The 14,240-nt window shown below is 41.7% G+C and overlaps 1 protein-coding gene across 1 annotated transcript in view; it reads right to left on the bottom strand.

Annotated features, from left to right (window-relative positions):
- Positions 1-658: 658 nt before the first annotated feature.
- LOC122699606 (adhesion G protein-coupled receptor E4-like) overlaps positions 659-14,240 on the bottom strand; it is a 35,456-nt gene continuing 21,874 nt past the window's right edge. Inside the window, exons 12-17 of the mRNA XM_043911765.1 lie at positions 13,440-13,675; positions 11,082-11,148; positions 10,437-10,528; positions 9,279-9,459; positions 6,252-6,347; positions 659-2,126 (exon numbers count right to left, since the gene is read on the bottom strand). Coding sequence (XP_043767700.1) covers positions 2,016-2,126; positions 6,252-6,347; positions 9,279-9,459; positions 10,437-10,528; positions 11,082-11,148; positions 13,440-13,675 — 783 coding nt within the window. The 3' untranslated portion in view covers positions 659-2,015. The remainder of the gene's footprint in view (positions 2,127-6,251; positions 6,348-9,278; positions 9,460-10,436; positions 10,529-11,081; positions 11,149-13,439; positions 13,676-14,240) is intronic.

Below are 14,240 nucleotides of genomic sequence, written 5' to 3' on the forward strand. Positions count from 1 at the left end.
CAACTTAACCCCAGGGCGTCCCTGATACTCAGCTGGTAAAGAATCCACCTGCAATGCACAAGACCCTGGTTTGATTCCTGGGTTGGGAAGATCCCCTGGAGAAGGGATAGGCTACCCACTCCAGTATTCTTGGGCTTCTCTTGTGGCACAGTTGGTAAAGAATCCACCTGCAATGTGGGGAGACCTGGGTTTAATCCCTGGGTTGGGAAGATCCCCTGGAGAAGGGAAAGGCTACCCATTGCAGTATTCTGGCCTGGAGAATTCCATGGACTGTATAGTCCATGGGGTCACAAAGGGTAGGACACGACTGAGTGACTTTCATTTTCACTAACCCCAATCACACATAAAAGCTCCACCCTTCTCTCCTTTTTTGTCTTTGATATCACAATTACAATCTCTTTTATATTTTGTATTTGTTAACAAATTAAGGTAGCTACAGTTATTTTTAATATCTCATCCCTTAACCTTTACACTAGACTAAGTTGTTAACACACCACCATATTATAGCATTATGTATGTGTGTGTGCTCAGTCTTGTCTGACTCTGTGACCCCATGGACTATAGCCCACCAGGTTCCTCTGTCCATGGGATTTCCCAGGCAAGAATACTGGAGTGGGTTGCCATTTCCTCCTCCAGGGGATCTTCCCAACCCAGGGATCGAACCTGTGTTTCTTACTTCTCTTGCACTGGCAGGCAGGGTCTTTACCACTAGTGCCCCCTGGGAAGCCTGTAATAAATACAGTATTGGAGTATTCTGAATTTGACTATATGCTTAACTTTACAGTATGTTCTACACTTTCTTTTTTAATGAATTATAATTGTACTGTCATTACAATTTAAAATTGTTTTGGAAACATTGTCTGGTCACAAAGTTATCCATGCACTTAATAATTCTAATGCTGAAAATACACACCTAAAACCCAATATGTTTGGAAACGAATTTAGAAACAGTAGAACAAAATAAATCAGATCAAATTACTGATGTGATATGCCACATTGTTTCAGTTTGTTAGCATTTATACCAGGACATGGAGATTGTAGGGTAAAGGAGTTAGAGAAGGTGAGGATCAGAAAAAGAATGAGACCGGCACTTTACAGGAACAGAGCACCTTTAATGAGGCAAGAAGGGGCAGCAGTCAGATTAGTGAGCTCCCGCACTTACCCAAGAAAAGAGTAAGTATATATAGGCATGTATGTGGAAAGCTACTGTCTTAAGGGGGCCTGTTCTTCTCCGAGGTTGTTCGAAGTAGTTGTCTCTTAAACGAGCTGGGGCAAGGAATTTTGGAGATCGGCCAGAGGCTGGACCAGCTGGGAGCTGGGTATAATCAATCCCTTAATGTCCATTTTTTCTTCGAGTGAGAGAGTTCTTTGTTTTGCATAGAATGGTGGGGAGGACCTGGAGAGGAATTTTAACTCCAGGCTATTTTGAGTCCTGTAACTTTCCTTCAGAGATGAAACTAAGAAAACAAAATTATACTTAATCAGAGAATAAGGTAGGTTAAAAAAAGTCTTCAGGCAAAGAAAACGGGGAAAGTGCTGGTGTTCTGACCACAAAATTCTTCCCGGAGACAATTCACCCCTAAGTGGGACTGGTGGTGCCCCATTTTTGCATTGCCAAGCATGCAACCCTCTTTTCATATTACTTCATATGAGAATTATTGAGTTATGCAGGTGTCCAGAGATGCAAAATCTTGGGGAGCATAAAATGCAATGGAGAAGCCAAAGGAGAATCTGTAAGCTGAATCCAGAAGTTAGTCAGTCATATGCAAGTTGGTAATGTCTAGCAGAGGAAAATCCACTTATTTCTCTCATCATGAAAAAGGATTTCTTAACCATTTGATTGCCCCTGACACACCATACTGGATTCTGGATCTAAGAATTCTCCCAGGTGTCCCTTTCTTTCTATGGAGAGAGAAACCAAGATGAGGAAATCAGTCAGGACTCATTCTCACAGGAAAAGTCGACAGTGGCGTTGGTCCCATCCACACGTGTGAGGGGCGCAGTCCACATGCAGCTCAGTTGTCTGTTTTGAGCCAAGAGACACTAATAAGGTGAGGCCCAGGCGGTGGCTGGATAGACGCAGAGTCTTTTTTGCAAAAGTATTCCGGTGACTTCTCCAGCTTCTCCTATTTGGGGGAAACAATGTGGAGAAAAAGCTGAAGGGAAATGAACACCTCAGAAATTAACTAAAACTTCTAAGCCTGCTTGGAAGTGACAAGCTAGAACTGCCCTACAGTTCAAAGCTCAGTAAATCCAAAGCTAATATCTGAAAAATGTTGCCTGATGTATCAGTAAACAAAGGATGGGACAGCCATCCACAAAGGTGCACCCTGAGGGGACTCGGGATGAGAAAGAATGGGATACCGAGGTAAATAGCTAAGGAGCTCATCAAAGCAATTATTTCAATGAGCCTAGGCTCTTGTGGGTTTCCCAGGGGGTGTTAGTGGGAAAGGAGAAGGCAATGGCACCCCCCTCCAGTACTCTCTCCTGGACAATCCCTTGGATGGAGGAGCCTGGTAGGCTGCAGTCCATGCGGTCGCTACGAGTCGGACGTGACTGAGCGACTTCACTTTCACTTTTCACTTGCATGCATTGGAGAAGGAAATGGCAACCCACTTCAGTGTTCTTGCCTGGAGAATCCCAGGGATGGGGGAGCCTGGTGGGCTGCCATCTATGGGATCACACAGAGTTGGACACGACTGAAGCGACTTAGCAGCAGCTAGAGGGAAAGAACCCATCTGCAAAGCAGGAGACTTAAGAGACTTGAGTTCCATCCCTGGGTCGGGAAGATCCTCTATTCCTGGGTCGGGAAGATCCAGGAGGGCATGGCAACCCACTCCAGCAGTCTTGCCTGGAGGGCTCAGTCCATAGGATCGCATAGAGTGGGACATGACTGAAGCGGCTTACAGCACACACGCAGACTCGCATTTTCCTGTACATAGAAAAGCACTAAATTCCTTAACTTTCAGATGTCTCTTAAGTTAATTTCCCTTAATGAACAGTAATCTTTTGCTGTTCTGACTACCTGATCTTTGTTGTAAAAACTCTTATATAACCTGACTCCTCCCTTGCCTCTTTGGAGCAGTCCCTCAGAGCTCTTCTTGAAGTCCTCGGAAAGTCTGACAAATAAAACATAATTCTCAACTTTTAGGTTGTGCGTTTTTTGTTTGTTTGTTTTTTTTTACTCAACACCCCATAACATCATCTATGATGGGGTTTAAAAATTTAATCTCTTCACAAACATTAAGTGTATGGGGCTCAGAGGTAAAGAATCTGCCTGTAATGCAGGAAACCTGGGTTTAGCCCCTGGATCAGGAAGTTCCACTGGAGAAGAGACTGGAAACCATTCAGGTATTCTTGCCTGGAGAATTCCATGGACAGAGGAGCCTGGTGGGTTACAGTCCATGAGGTCACAAGTAGTCAGACGTGACTGAACAACTAACACATGCTGTGTGCCAGGTAGCATTTGAAGTGCTTAACCTATAAGATATCATTTAATTCTCATGATGAGACAGATATTATTATCATTCCCATTTTACAGATGAAGAAACTGAGGTTCAGAGATATTAAGTGGCTTGTGCAAGGTCACACAGCCTGGAGATGGTAGAATCTGGGATCTGAAGCCAGACACTTGGGCTGTATGTAAACCCAATAGTGATGGATCACTTAAATGCTACAGAGGATTAATGGAGGTTGCAAGCTTGGTTAGGTTGATTATGTGCTACTTATTTATTTATTGTTGGCTCCACCACACAGCATGAAGAATCTTAGTTCCGGACCAGGTATCTAATCCATGCCCCCCTGCAGTGGAAGCGCACAGCCCTAACCACTGGACAACCAGGAAAGTCTCTGATTATGTGCTTTTTAGAATGTAACATGTTGTCCAAAGACAAGGATTATGAGACTCTCCTGGGGGTCCAGTGGTTAAGACTTTGCCTTTCAATGAAGAGGGTGTGGGTTCAATCCTTAGCTGGGGAGTTAAGATCCCATATGCTTCAGGGGCCAAAAAACCAAAACATAAAACAAGCAATATTGTAACACATTCAGTAAAGACTTTAAAAATGTTGTTGTTTAGTCGCTAAGTTGCATCTGACTCTTTGAGACTCCATGGATTGCAGCACGTCAGCCTCCTCTATCCATGGGATTTCCCAGGCAAGAATGTGGACTTTAAAAATAATCTACGTTAAAAAAAAATAAGGGATTATGATTATTATTCTGGACTCTTCTATATAGTTAGTTGAAATGTCACCTCCTCAGTTTTTCCCTAACCATTCATTCCATAATAGTCTTTCCCTCACTACCTATCACTATATTCTATTTTAATTCTCTGCATACTCTGTCTCATTGTATGATATTTGTCTTGCCCCTAAAGGTGTTTTGGTCAATCTCTACTCTCTATAAATTTCATTGTTTTGGTCACTATTGTTTTCCTTCTGCCTAGGGCAATGCCTGGCCAGTGGAAATTGCTCATTGTATTTGAGAGTCTTAATTTCTTGCTTTGTTGCTATTGTTCAGCTGCTAAATCCTGTCTGACTCTTTGCGACCCCATGGACTGCAGCACGCCAGGCTCCCCTGTCCTTCACTATCTCCCAGAGTTTGCTCAAACTCATGTCCATTGAGTCGGTGATACCATCTAACCATCTCATCTTCTGCTGACCCCTTCTCCTCCTGCCTTCAGTCTTTCCCGGCATTAGGGTCTTAGCACTAGGGAATCTTAATTCCCTCATCAGAGACTGACTTCATGCCCTCAGCAGTGAAAGCATAGAGCCCTAATCACTGGACCACCAGAGGATTCCCCCAGGGGTCATTTTTTTAAAAATTAGATACATTCATCAAGTCTTTGGCTTCCCTAGTGGCTCAGACAGTAAAGAATCTGCAATGAGGGAGACCCAGGTTGATCCCTGGGTCTGGAAGATTCCCTGGAGAAGGAAATGGTAACCCACTCCAGTATTCTTGCCTGGAGAATTCCAGGGACAGAGGAGCTTGCTGGGCTGCAGTCCATGGGGTCACAAAGAGTTGGACACGACTGAGGACCCAAGTGCCAGAGTCTTAGGGAGGTTCATTGTGCTGTGTGCTGAGTCACTTCAGTTGTATCCGACTTTGTGTGACTCTGTGAAGTGTAGCCCACCAGGCTCCTCCGTCCGTGGGGTTCTCTAGGCAAGAATACTGGAGTGGGTTGCCATGTCCTCCTACAGGAGATCTTCCTGACCCAGGGATTGAAACTGCCTCTCTTATGTCTCCTATACTGGCAGGCAGGTTCTTTACCACTGGTGCCACCTGGGAAGGGAGGTTCATTATGGTCATATTATTTAAAATAAACTCTTCCCAGAGCTTCCCTGGTGGTTCAGTGGTAAAGAATCTAGCTGCAGTGTAGGAGATGCAGGTTTAATTGCTGTATTGGGAAGATCCCCTGGAGGAAGACATGGCAACCCACTCCAGTATTCTTGCCTGAAAAATTCCATGGATGGAGGAGCCTGGCATGCTATATAGTCCATGGGGTCACAAAGAGTTGGACATGACTGAGCCACTGAAGAACAACAAAACTCTTTCAGCCTGGTGCATTCCTGGCTGCTTTCTAAATTTCTCTCCTTTTTATTTTAAAATTTTAATATAATTTAAAAGGTTAATTTCCATTTGAAGTTATTACAAAATATTGGCTATATTCCTGTGTTGTAAAATAGAGCTCTGAGCCCATCTTGTACCCAACTGTTCATACCTCCCATGTCCCCACCCCTATACAATGCCTCTCTTCAAGTCCAGCCCTGAGTTTGTCCTCTATATCTGTGAGTCCATTGCTCTATATTTTTTCTATAGAATATATCATTTTGTAGCACACTGTATAATCTACTTTTGGTGGTTTACTGTCTGTCTACTCCCTATTAGAATATCAACTCTGTGAAGGTGAGGATCTTCCCCCAATATCTAAAACAGTGGCTGGCACAAACTAGGAACTCAGCTAATTTTTGTTAATAGAATGTTGTTGAATAAATGTAATATTTCTGTTAAATATCATTGGGTATTTGTTAATGCACTGAAGAGGAAGAAACAAAGGAAAGAAGGAAGAGAGAGCAGAAGAAAAAGGGAAAGAAGAGATTTTCTGGGTTTGGTCTCAAAACCCAGAAACTTCCACAGCTTAATACAGGAATCTAATGTAATTTCCCTTTTTTTCAGATAAGCAACCAGGAAGTTCCTAGTAGCAGGAGATACTGAGTTCAGACAAGTACACGGCAATGCAGAAGAGCCCATCTTACCATTTTGACCTGAGTAGTAGAGCGAAATACCTCAGAGCTTTCAGTTTCAACCCCTTTCCGCACCCCACCAAACCACTGCTTGAATTCCATCTGCACCTAAGGAATATAGAGGCTTGTGTTACATCCAAAGCTTGGTTTGGGAGAAAAGACCCTAAAATAGGAAATTAAAGATATAGATGCCAATACATATTCTCTGTCACCCTTATCCTGATTCTTGGTGTAATATTGCCATGTTCATGCTGATTCATTTGATTTAGATTGGATTTGCTTGGTTGTTAAAGAGGCATTTACTAAATGAAAGGCACCATAAGGATTCTATATAGGATTATAATAATGATGATGTTGATGGTGGTGAGGGTGATGGTGAAAATGATGATGATGTTGGTATGATGGTGACCATAATGAAGGTGATGATGGTGGTGGTGATGATATGATAGTAATAATGATGAAAAGGATTGTGGTCATGATGGTGATGATGACAAAGAAGGTAATGGTGGTGTGATAATTACGATGATGAAGGCCATTATTTATTGAACGTTAACTGGAGATCAGTCCTGGGTGTTCATTGGAAGGACTGATGCTGAAGCTGAAACTCCAGTACTTCGGCCACTTCATAAGAGTTGACTCATTGGAAAAGACCCTGATGCTGGGAGGGATTGGGGGCAGGAGGAGAAGGGGACGACAGAAGATGAGATGGCTGGATGGCATCACCTACTCAATGGACATGAGCTTGAGTAGATTCCAGGAGTTGGTGATGGACAGGGAGGCCTGGCGTGCTGCGATTCATGGGGTCGCAAAGAGTCGGACACGACTGAGTGACTGAAATGAACTGAACTGAGCAATGTTTAATGTACTTTATAGACAATGTATCAGTTAATATCTTAACCAATGCAATGTAACATTCAGAAGAAACAACAGAAGAAAGATACTTCTCTTATCCCCAATGAAATGTGAAGAAATTGAGACTCTTGGAAGTAGACTTGCCTAAGATCACATAGCCAGCATGCAAAACCTTGTCATACTTACCCAGAGCCCTGACACTAGACCACCCACTGTGATTCCATGAACTGCCTTCCTTTAACCACATTATCACATTTTTAAAAAGACATCTAAATTCTTAATACTCAACATTAACTCACATTAAGTTCTGTTTTACTTCTGTGTGTGAGGAGTACCAAGCATTAAGGCACTAAAAGATGAAAGAGTTAGTGTTAAGATGGTCTTTTCACTGCCAGCATCTTAGTTCCTGGTAGTTCTACTCAACACCAGAGGGAAAAAAGCCAGGAAAGTTATTTTCAATCTTTACCCTATAAAGAGTGAAATTATAATGACCCTCACTGAGAACATGTGTGCCACAAATTGCTAAGACATTTGTTTTATGTTATCTCGTTTAATTCTCAATCCGGCGAGGCAGGTATTGCCATATTTGCAGGTGAGAAAAACCAAGGTTCAGAGAGAGTAAGCAGCCTTCCCAGAGTCACACAGCAACCCAGTTAGTGGGAATACCAGGATTAGAGCTGGTCTTTCTGGGTTTGTGGTAATATAAAATTATGCCAATAAACCAGCACTTTTCCATACAGTGCACCTGACTAGGAGGATTATTCATCCTCTCTGACAAATTCAGGTACGGCCATGGGGTCTGCTTTGGCCAGTGGAAGGGAGCTGAACTGTACTTCGCCATAATCTCCTTTCCCTTTGTCATGAACACACCAATGTTCTACTAAAAAATAAGGGCTGCCCCTTCAGCCTCCATGAGAGTGAAGACAATACATATCATACCAGAGCTATGTAGCAGGAGCAAGAAATAAGTCTTTGTCATTGTAAGCCACTGAAATCAGAGGGGGATGAGCTAACTGTTATTACAGCAGAAACGCCCTTATCCAGACTGACATGTGTTCTGCTATGAATTAAATTGTGTCCCCCCAAAATTCATATATGAAAGCCCTAACTTTCCCAATGTGACTGTATCTGGAGGTATGACCATGATGGACGTGATTAAGGTTAAATGTGGTCATAAGCTCCCAGGTGGTGCTAGCGGTATAGAACCTGCCTGCCAATGCAGGAGACACAAGAAATACAGGTTCAGTCCCTGGGTCAGGAAGATCCCCTGGAGGGGGGCGTGGCAACCCACTCCAGTATTTTTGCCTGGAGAATCCCATGGACAGAGGAGCCTGGTGGGCCCAGTCCATGAGGTTGTGGAGAGTCGGACACGACTGAACCAACTTAGCAGGCACGAGGTCATAAGCACTGAGTCCCTGTTCAGTAAGATTAACAACATCCTCATAAGAAAAGATACCGGAAAACTCTCATTCTTACTCCCATGGGAAGACACTTTCAGAAAGTGACCATCTACCAAGAAGAGAGTCCTCTTCAGAACCCAAACATACTGACACCCTGATATTAGGCATCTGGTCTCCCGAATTGTGAGAAGATAAATTTCTATTGACCAGATCACTCTGTCTATGGTATTTTTTATGGCAGTCACCAGCAGACAAATGCATGCAACTTTCTTATACTTCTAAGATTATTCCAAAATAAAAAGTTTACTTAAAAAGAAGTTATTAATAACTAGACTAACAATCTTTTTTTTCCCATATGGAAGATCCAGATTGGAATGATGGATGGACGAGACTCAGAGCACATGGTTTACCCAAGAAGCACCTAAACCCTCTTCCTAGAATCAAGGCAACTCCAAAAATATAAATATACAAGGTCAGAGAGAAGATCCCCTGGAGAAGGAAACGGCTACCCACTCCAGGGCTTCCCTGATGGCTCAGATGGTAAAGAATCCGTCTGCAATGCGGGAGACCTGAGTTTGATCCCTGGGTTGGGAAGATCCCCTGGAGAAGGGAATGGCTACCCGCTCCAGTATTCTTGCCTGGAGAATCCCATGGACTACAGACCATGGGGTTGCAAAGAGTCAGACATGACTAAGTGACTTTCACAAGGTCAGAGAAGGGCGAGGATATGAACAATTCAACAAGACTTTCAGATTAAGCTGGTGAGACACAAAATGATTTGCCTTACCTGGTGATTAAGAAGACAGTGTACCACAAAAAGCAACGTCCCCTGTAGGACATTGATGATGGTGAACATGTAGGCAATGATCGATCCGATGGTCTTCCCAACTTCTTCAACCAAGAAAAAACCAAGACCCCAAGAACATCCCAGGATAAACAGCTGAGAGATGGCTTTAAATGTCATGACTCTGAAAAAGTAAAAAGAGTAATACCTCTCGTTTATCACTACATAGTGTGCACTGCACTAAAGGCTTTAAGCAGGTTCTTTACCGCTAGTGCCACCCAGGAAGCCCTCTCATGCATTACCTTAGTTAAACCTCATAAACAGCTCATGTAGCAAAGTGCCTTCCTTGAAGTCATGCAACTTGAAGAAGGCAGAACCCAATTTGTTTTTTTTTTTTTGTTAATTAAAAGGAGTTTTTAAAATTTATTTTTAATTAGAGGATAATTGCTTTACAATATTGTGTTGGTTTCTGCCATACATCAATGTGAATCCGCCATAGGTATGCCCCCTCCCTCTTCAACCTCCCTCAGACCTCCCACCTCATCCCACCCCTCTAGGTTGTCACAGGGTACCAGATCTGAGCTCCTTCCATCATATAGCAAATTCCCACTGGCTCTATTTTGCATATGGTAATGTATCTGTTTCAATGCTACTTTCTATTCATCCCACTCTCTCCTTTGCCTGCTGTGTCCACAAGTCTGTTCTCTGTGTCTGCGTCTCCATGAACCTAGACCCTTTTATACAGAGTGAAGTAAGTCAGAAAGACAAAAACAAATATCTCATATTAATGCATACATGCAATCTAAGAAGATGGTACTGATGAATCTTTTTGCACAGCAGCAATGGAAAACCTAATGTTTATGATCTCTGAGAATAATGCTTTTTCTCACTCTTGAAAATTATTCCTCTGTAGTTTTTTACCTGGAAGTCTTATACACTATTTTTGTAATAGTGTATTTTATACACTATTTTTACCTGGAAGTTTTATATACTATTTTGTATATTTGTATTTTGTATGAAGTTTTATATACTATTTTTATACACTATTTTTGTAAGTTTTATACACTATTTTGTATTTTGTATTTTCTGGGTGGTCCCAGAAAATGTGATCCTATAGGAAAAAAATCTATGGGTACTACTAATTCTGGTATACATTCTTACCTGGTGTTCTGAATGGTGGAAACTTCTTTATTAAGGGAGGAAAGTTTGCTTCTCAAAATCCACAGAACTTGGAAGTAGAACACCAAGTTTATCTGTGGAAACAGAATGGAAAATTGACTTGGAACTGTCTTTTGAAGCTATGTCATGCAACCCAACTTGAGGTAGACCTAAGAATCTTTTCCACAAAGATACAGGCTTTATGCACATAGGCTCAGGTCTTTTATACAACACAGACTATAGAACCCATAGCATCTGATGGTTGATTAGCTTGACTATATAATTTATCATTCAAGCCAGGACACTTTAAAAGTGAAAGAATGCTATTCATATCTATAACAGGATGATGGATGTAATCAGGAATTTCTTGGCAAACAGAAAAATGTTCTATGCAGAGTGAATATTTTCTAAAGGTTTGTCAAATGAACAAATACTGGATTTTTAAAAGAATTCCCAGCAGAGGGTTATGTTATATCAGAGGAACCAGGGAACAGGGGGAAGCTGAGGAAAGACATGTGAAGACAATATTTCCAGCAAGAAGGGTTGATCACTTTAGGCTGTATTTCCTTATCACATCTCATTTCCACTTTGACAGATAAGAAATACACTCTGTGTTTGGCCAGTAAATATCATTGGTTGGTCACCTACCAAGATAATGAGTGCTACTGGCCCTGTGAAGCTCCAGATGAACTCTTTATCAAGTTTGAGCCAGCAGCTGTTGAGAGAAAGATAAGCATTAACTGATTTCTTAGGAGAAAGCAAAGGACTTGAATTCAGGCCACTGTAGCAATATCTGAGCAGTGTCCATACCTGTTTAGTTCAGATCTGAATCTTAGGTGGAATTAAACATGGGTCCTCATCTCTTGCAAACTGCATGCTTTGAACCTCAGTTTCCCAAGTGTAAAGTGGTGCCAACCAAAGTGTTGAAAAGATAAAGTAATTACTGTGACTATATACCAAGTCTTGAAGTCAGATAGTATTATCAGTCCTCTGACTTTGCTTTTCTCCTTCAATATTGTGTTAGCTATTCTGGGTCATTTGCCGCTCCCTGTAAACATCAGAACTGGATTGTCAATATCCACAAAATAATTTTCTGGATTTTGGTTGGGAATACATTCAATCTATAGATCAAGTAAGAAAAAACTGACTTCTTGACAATATTGAGTCTTCCTGTCCGTGAACATGGACTATCACTTCATTTATTTGAATTTACTTTGATTTCTTTTATCAAAGTTTTCACCATATAGATCTCATAGTAAAGATTAAATGAGATAATGTGCATACATTTTTAATACATTTCCTGATAGAATTAAAGATCAATGGTTGTAGCTAATAATGTATTCTAATACGATGTGAAAGTGAAAAGTGAAAGTCTTGTCTGAATCTTTGCAACCCCATGGACTATAGAGTCCATGGAATTCTTCAGGCCAGAATACTGGAGTGGGTAGCCGTTCCCTTGTCCAGGGAAACTTCCTGACTCAGGAATCGAACCAGGGTCTCCTGCATTGCAGGTGGATTCTTTACCAGCTGAACTACCAGGGAATCTCAATAAATATATTGTAATAATGTGCTGTGCTTAGTTGCTCAGTCATGACTGACTCTTTGCAACCCCATGGACTATAGCCCACCAGGCTCCTCTGTCCATGAAATTCTCCAAGCAAGAATACTGGAGTGGGTTGCCATGCCCTCCTCCAGGGGATCTTCCCAACCCAGGGATTGAACCCAGGTCTCCCACATTGAATGTGGATTCTAATAATAATGATTGCTAAAATAAGAGAGTAAAAGTAATAATTTTCAGCTAAAAAAACTATCAACACTAATAATCAAGCATATTTCACGTACCAAGCACTCTAATGCTCAATACTTTGTATTCTTTCATAGCTTATATTTGCAAAGATAGTATAATTTATCAATATAATTTATTCTGAAAGAGGACATGACAATATGAAACTGGTAAAAGTAAGCAATTACCAATACTCAGTAGGCAGAAAATCTCCCATACTTGATTCTATTCCAAGGGTTACAATCTATGGCCCACAGGCCAAATCTGGTACACTCTTTGTTTTTGTAAAGAAAGTTTTATTTAAACACAACCACGGGAGGGGGGATTGGGATGGGGAACACATGTAAATCCATGGCTGATTCATGTCAATGTATGGCAAAAACCACTACAATATTGTAAAATAATTAGCCTCCAACTAATAAAAATAAATGAAAAAAAAAAAAAAAAGAATCCAGGAAGACCCTGAAGGGATATGGTCCAAAGTCTTGAGCCTAAATGATCCTGTGTCTTGCCTTTGAAGCAGATTTCTAGCTGTCTGATGCCTATTGTGAGGATAAATGGATCCTGATTTGGATTACTGTCTTATCTGCCTCAAGTGAACCTTTCCAGGAAGGTGATATTCTAGTATCTAAAAGATACAAAGATGAGCCTTCCCCAAGCCTGCAGAATGAATGAATTATTCCATGCATTTAAAAGTTTATTTAATAAATATATTCATATGTGGTAAAATTTTATATGAGCTTACTTTCGCTATAACGAGGAAGAAAGGTTGTAGGGAAATAGCTCATTCTTGTTCATCTCAAGTATTTTGATGGCTATTATTACTTACTGAAAAGAATTTAAGAGTTGTGCACGACCAAATTGGCAAAGGTAGTGTGTAGTGTCAGGTTTGTGCTAAGTGATGGGGATATATAGTATATGACTTAAGAGCTGCCTGCAAAGAACTAACAGTCCAGCAATAAAAATAAATATATTAATAAAAAAATAAAATAAAATAAACACAATCACATCCACTAGTTTACAAATTGTCTATAACACCACAGGGGCAATGTTGAGTAATTACCAAAAAGACCATATGGCTTGCAAAACAATAATAGTTACCATCTGTTGTTTTTCTTTTTTTTTTTTATAGAAAGTTTGCCAGCCCCTCTCTACCTCAGTGTTTCAGATTTTGTACTGGTAATGGACACCACTTCCACCATGAATGCACTCATCATGCTTACTGAGTATATGTTCCATAATTCTTGTGTCCTACTGTTGCCGATACAGCCACAATCAGAGCTGGGACCCCGTAGCCTACAGGGTACATGAACCTCTTCTTGAATCTGCCTGTGCTGGTGTAGTTGGCCACCTTGAGGTTCCTGACAGTGAGGAAGAGATGTAGCCCTTCGAGGAACATCCAGGTGAAGGCGGCCAGGTAGAGGTAATGCAGTACACCTGCGATGACCTTGCATAGCACCTGGAGGGGAGAGTAGAGTTAGGAACATGGAGCTGATGTGGGCTGTACCTGAGTATATCCTTGCCTGCATGCATGCCAAGTCGCTTCAGTCATGTCCAACTCTTTGTGACCCCCATGGACTGTAGCCCACCAGGCTCCTTTGTCCATGGGATTCTCCAGGCAAGAATACTGGAGTGGGTTGCCATGCCCTCCTCCAGGGGCTCTTCCCCACCCAGGGATCAAACCTGCACCTCTTATGTCTCTTGCATTGGCAGCCAGGTTCTTTACCACTAGCACCACCTGGGAAGTCAAATTATATCCTTAGCACTTATTATTTCCTGCATGCTAGCCTGGAATTTCAATTCTTACACCTGTGCCATTTTGCTTAGGGGTAACACATCTTCTAGGGATTTTCACCAGCCATTGAAATCTGCCTATCTCGTGCATGGGGCAAGTCAGAAGTGCCAAGAAATGAATGCCATGGGTGAAAAGTGAAAGTGTTAGTCATTCAGTCGGGTCTGGCTCTTTGTGACCTAATCAACTGTAGCCTGCAAGGTTCCTCAGTCCATGGAATTCTCCAGGCAAG

This window comes from Cervus elaphus, chromosome 9, assembly GCF_910594005.1.
Source record: "Cervus elaphus chromosome 9, mCerEla1.1, whole genome shotgun sequence".
Lineage (NCBI taxonomy): Eukaryota > Metazoa > Chordata > Mammalia > Artiodactyla > Cervidae > Cervus > Cervus elaphus.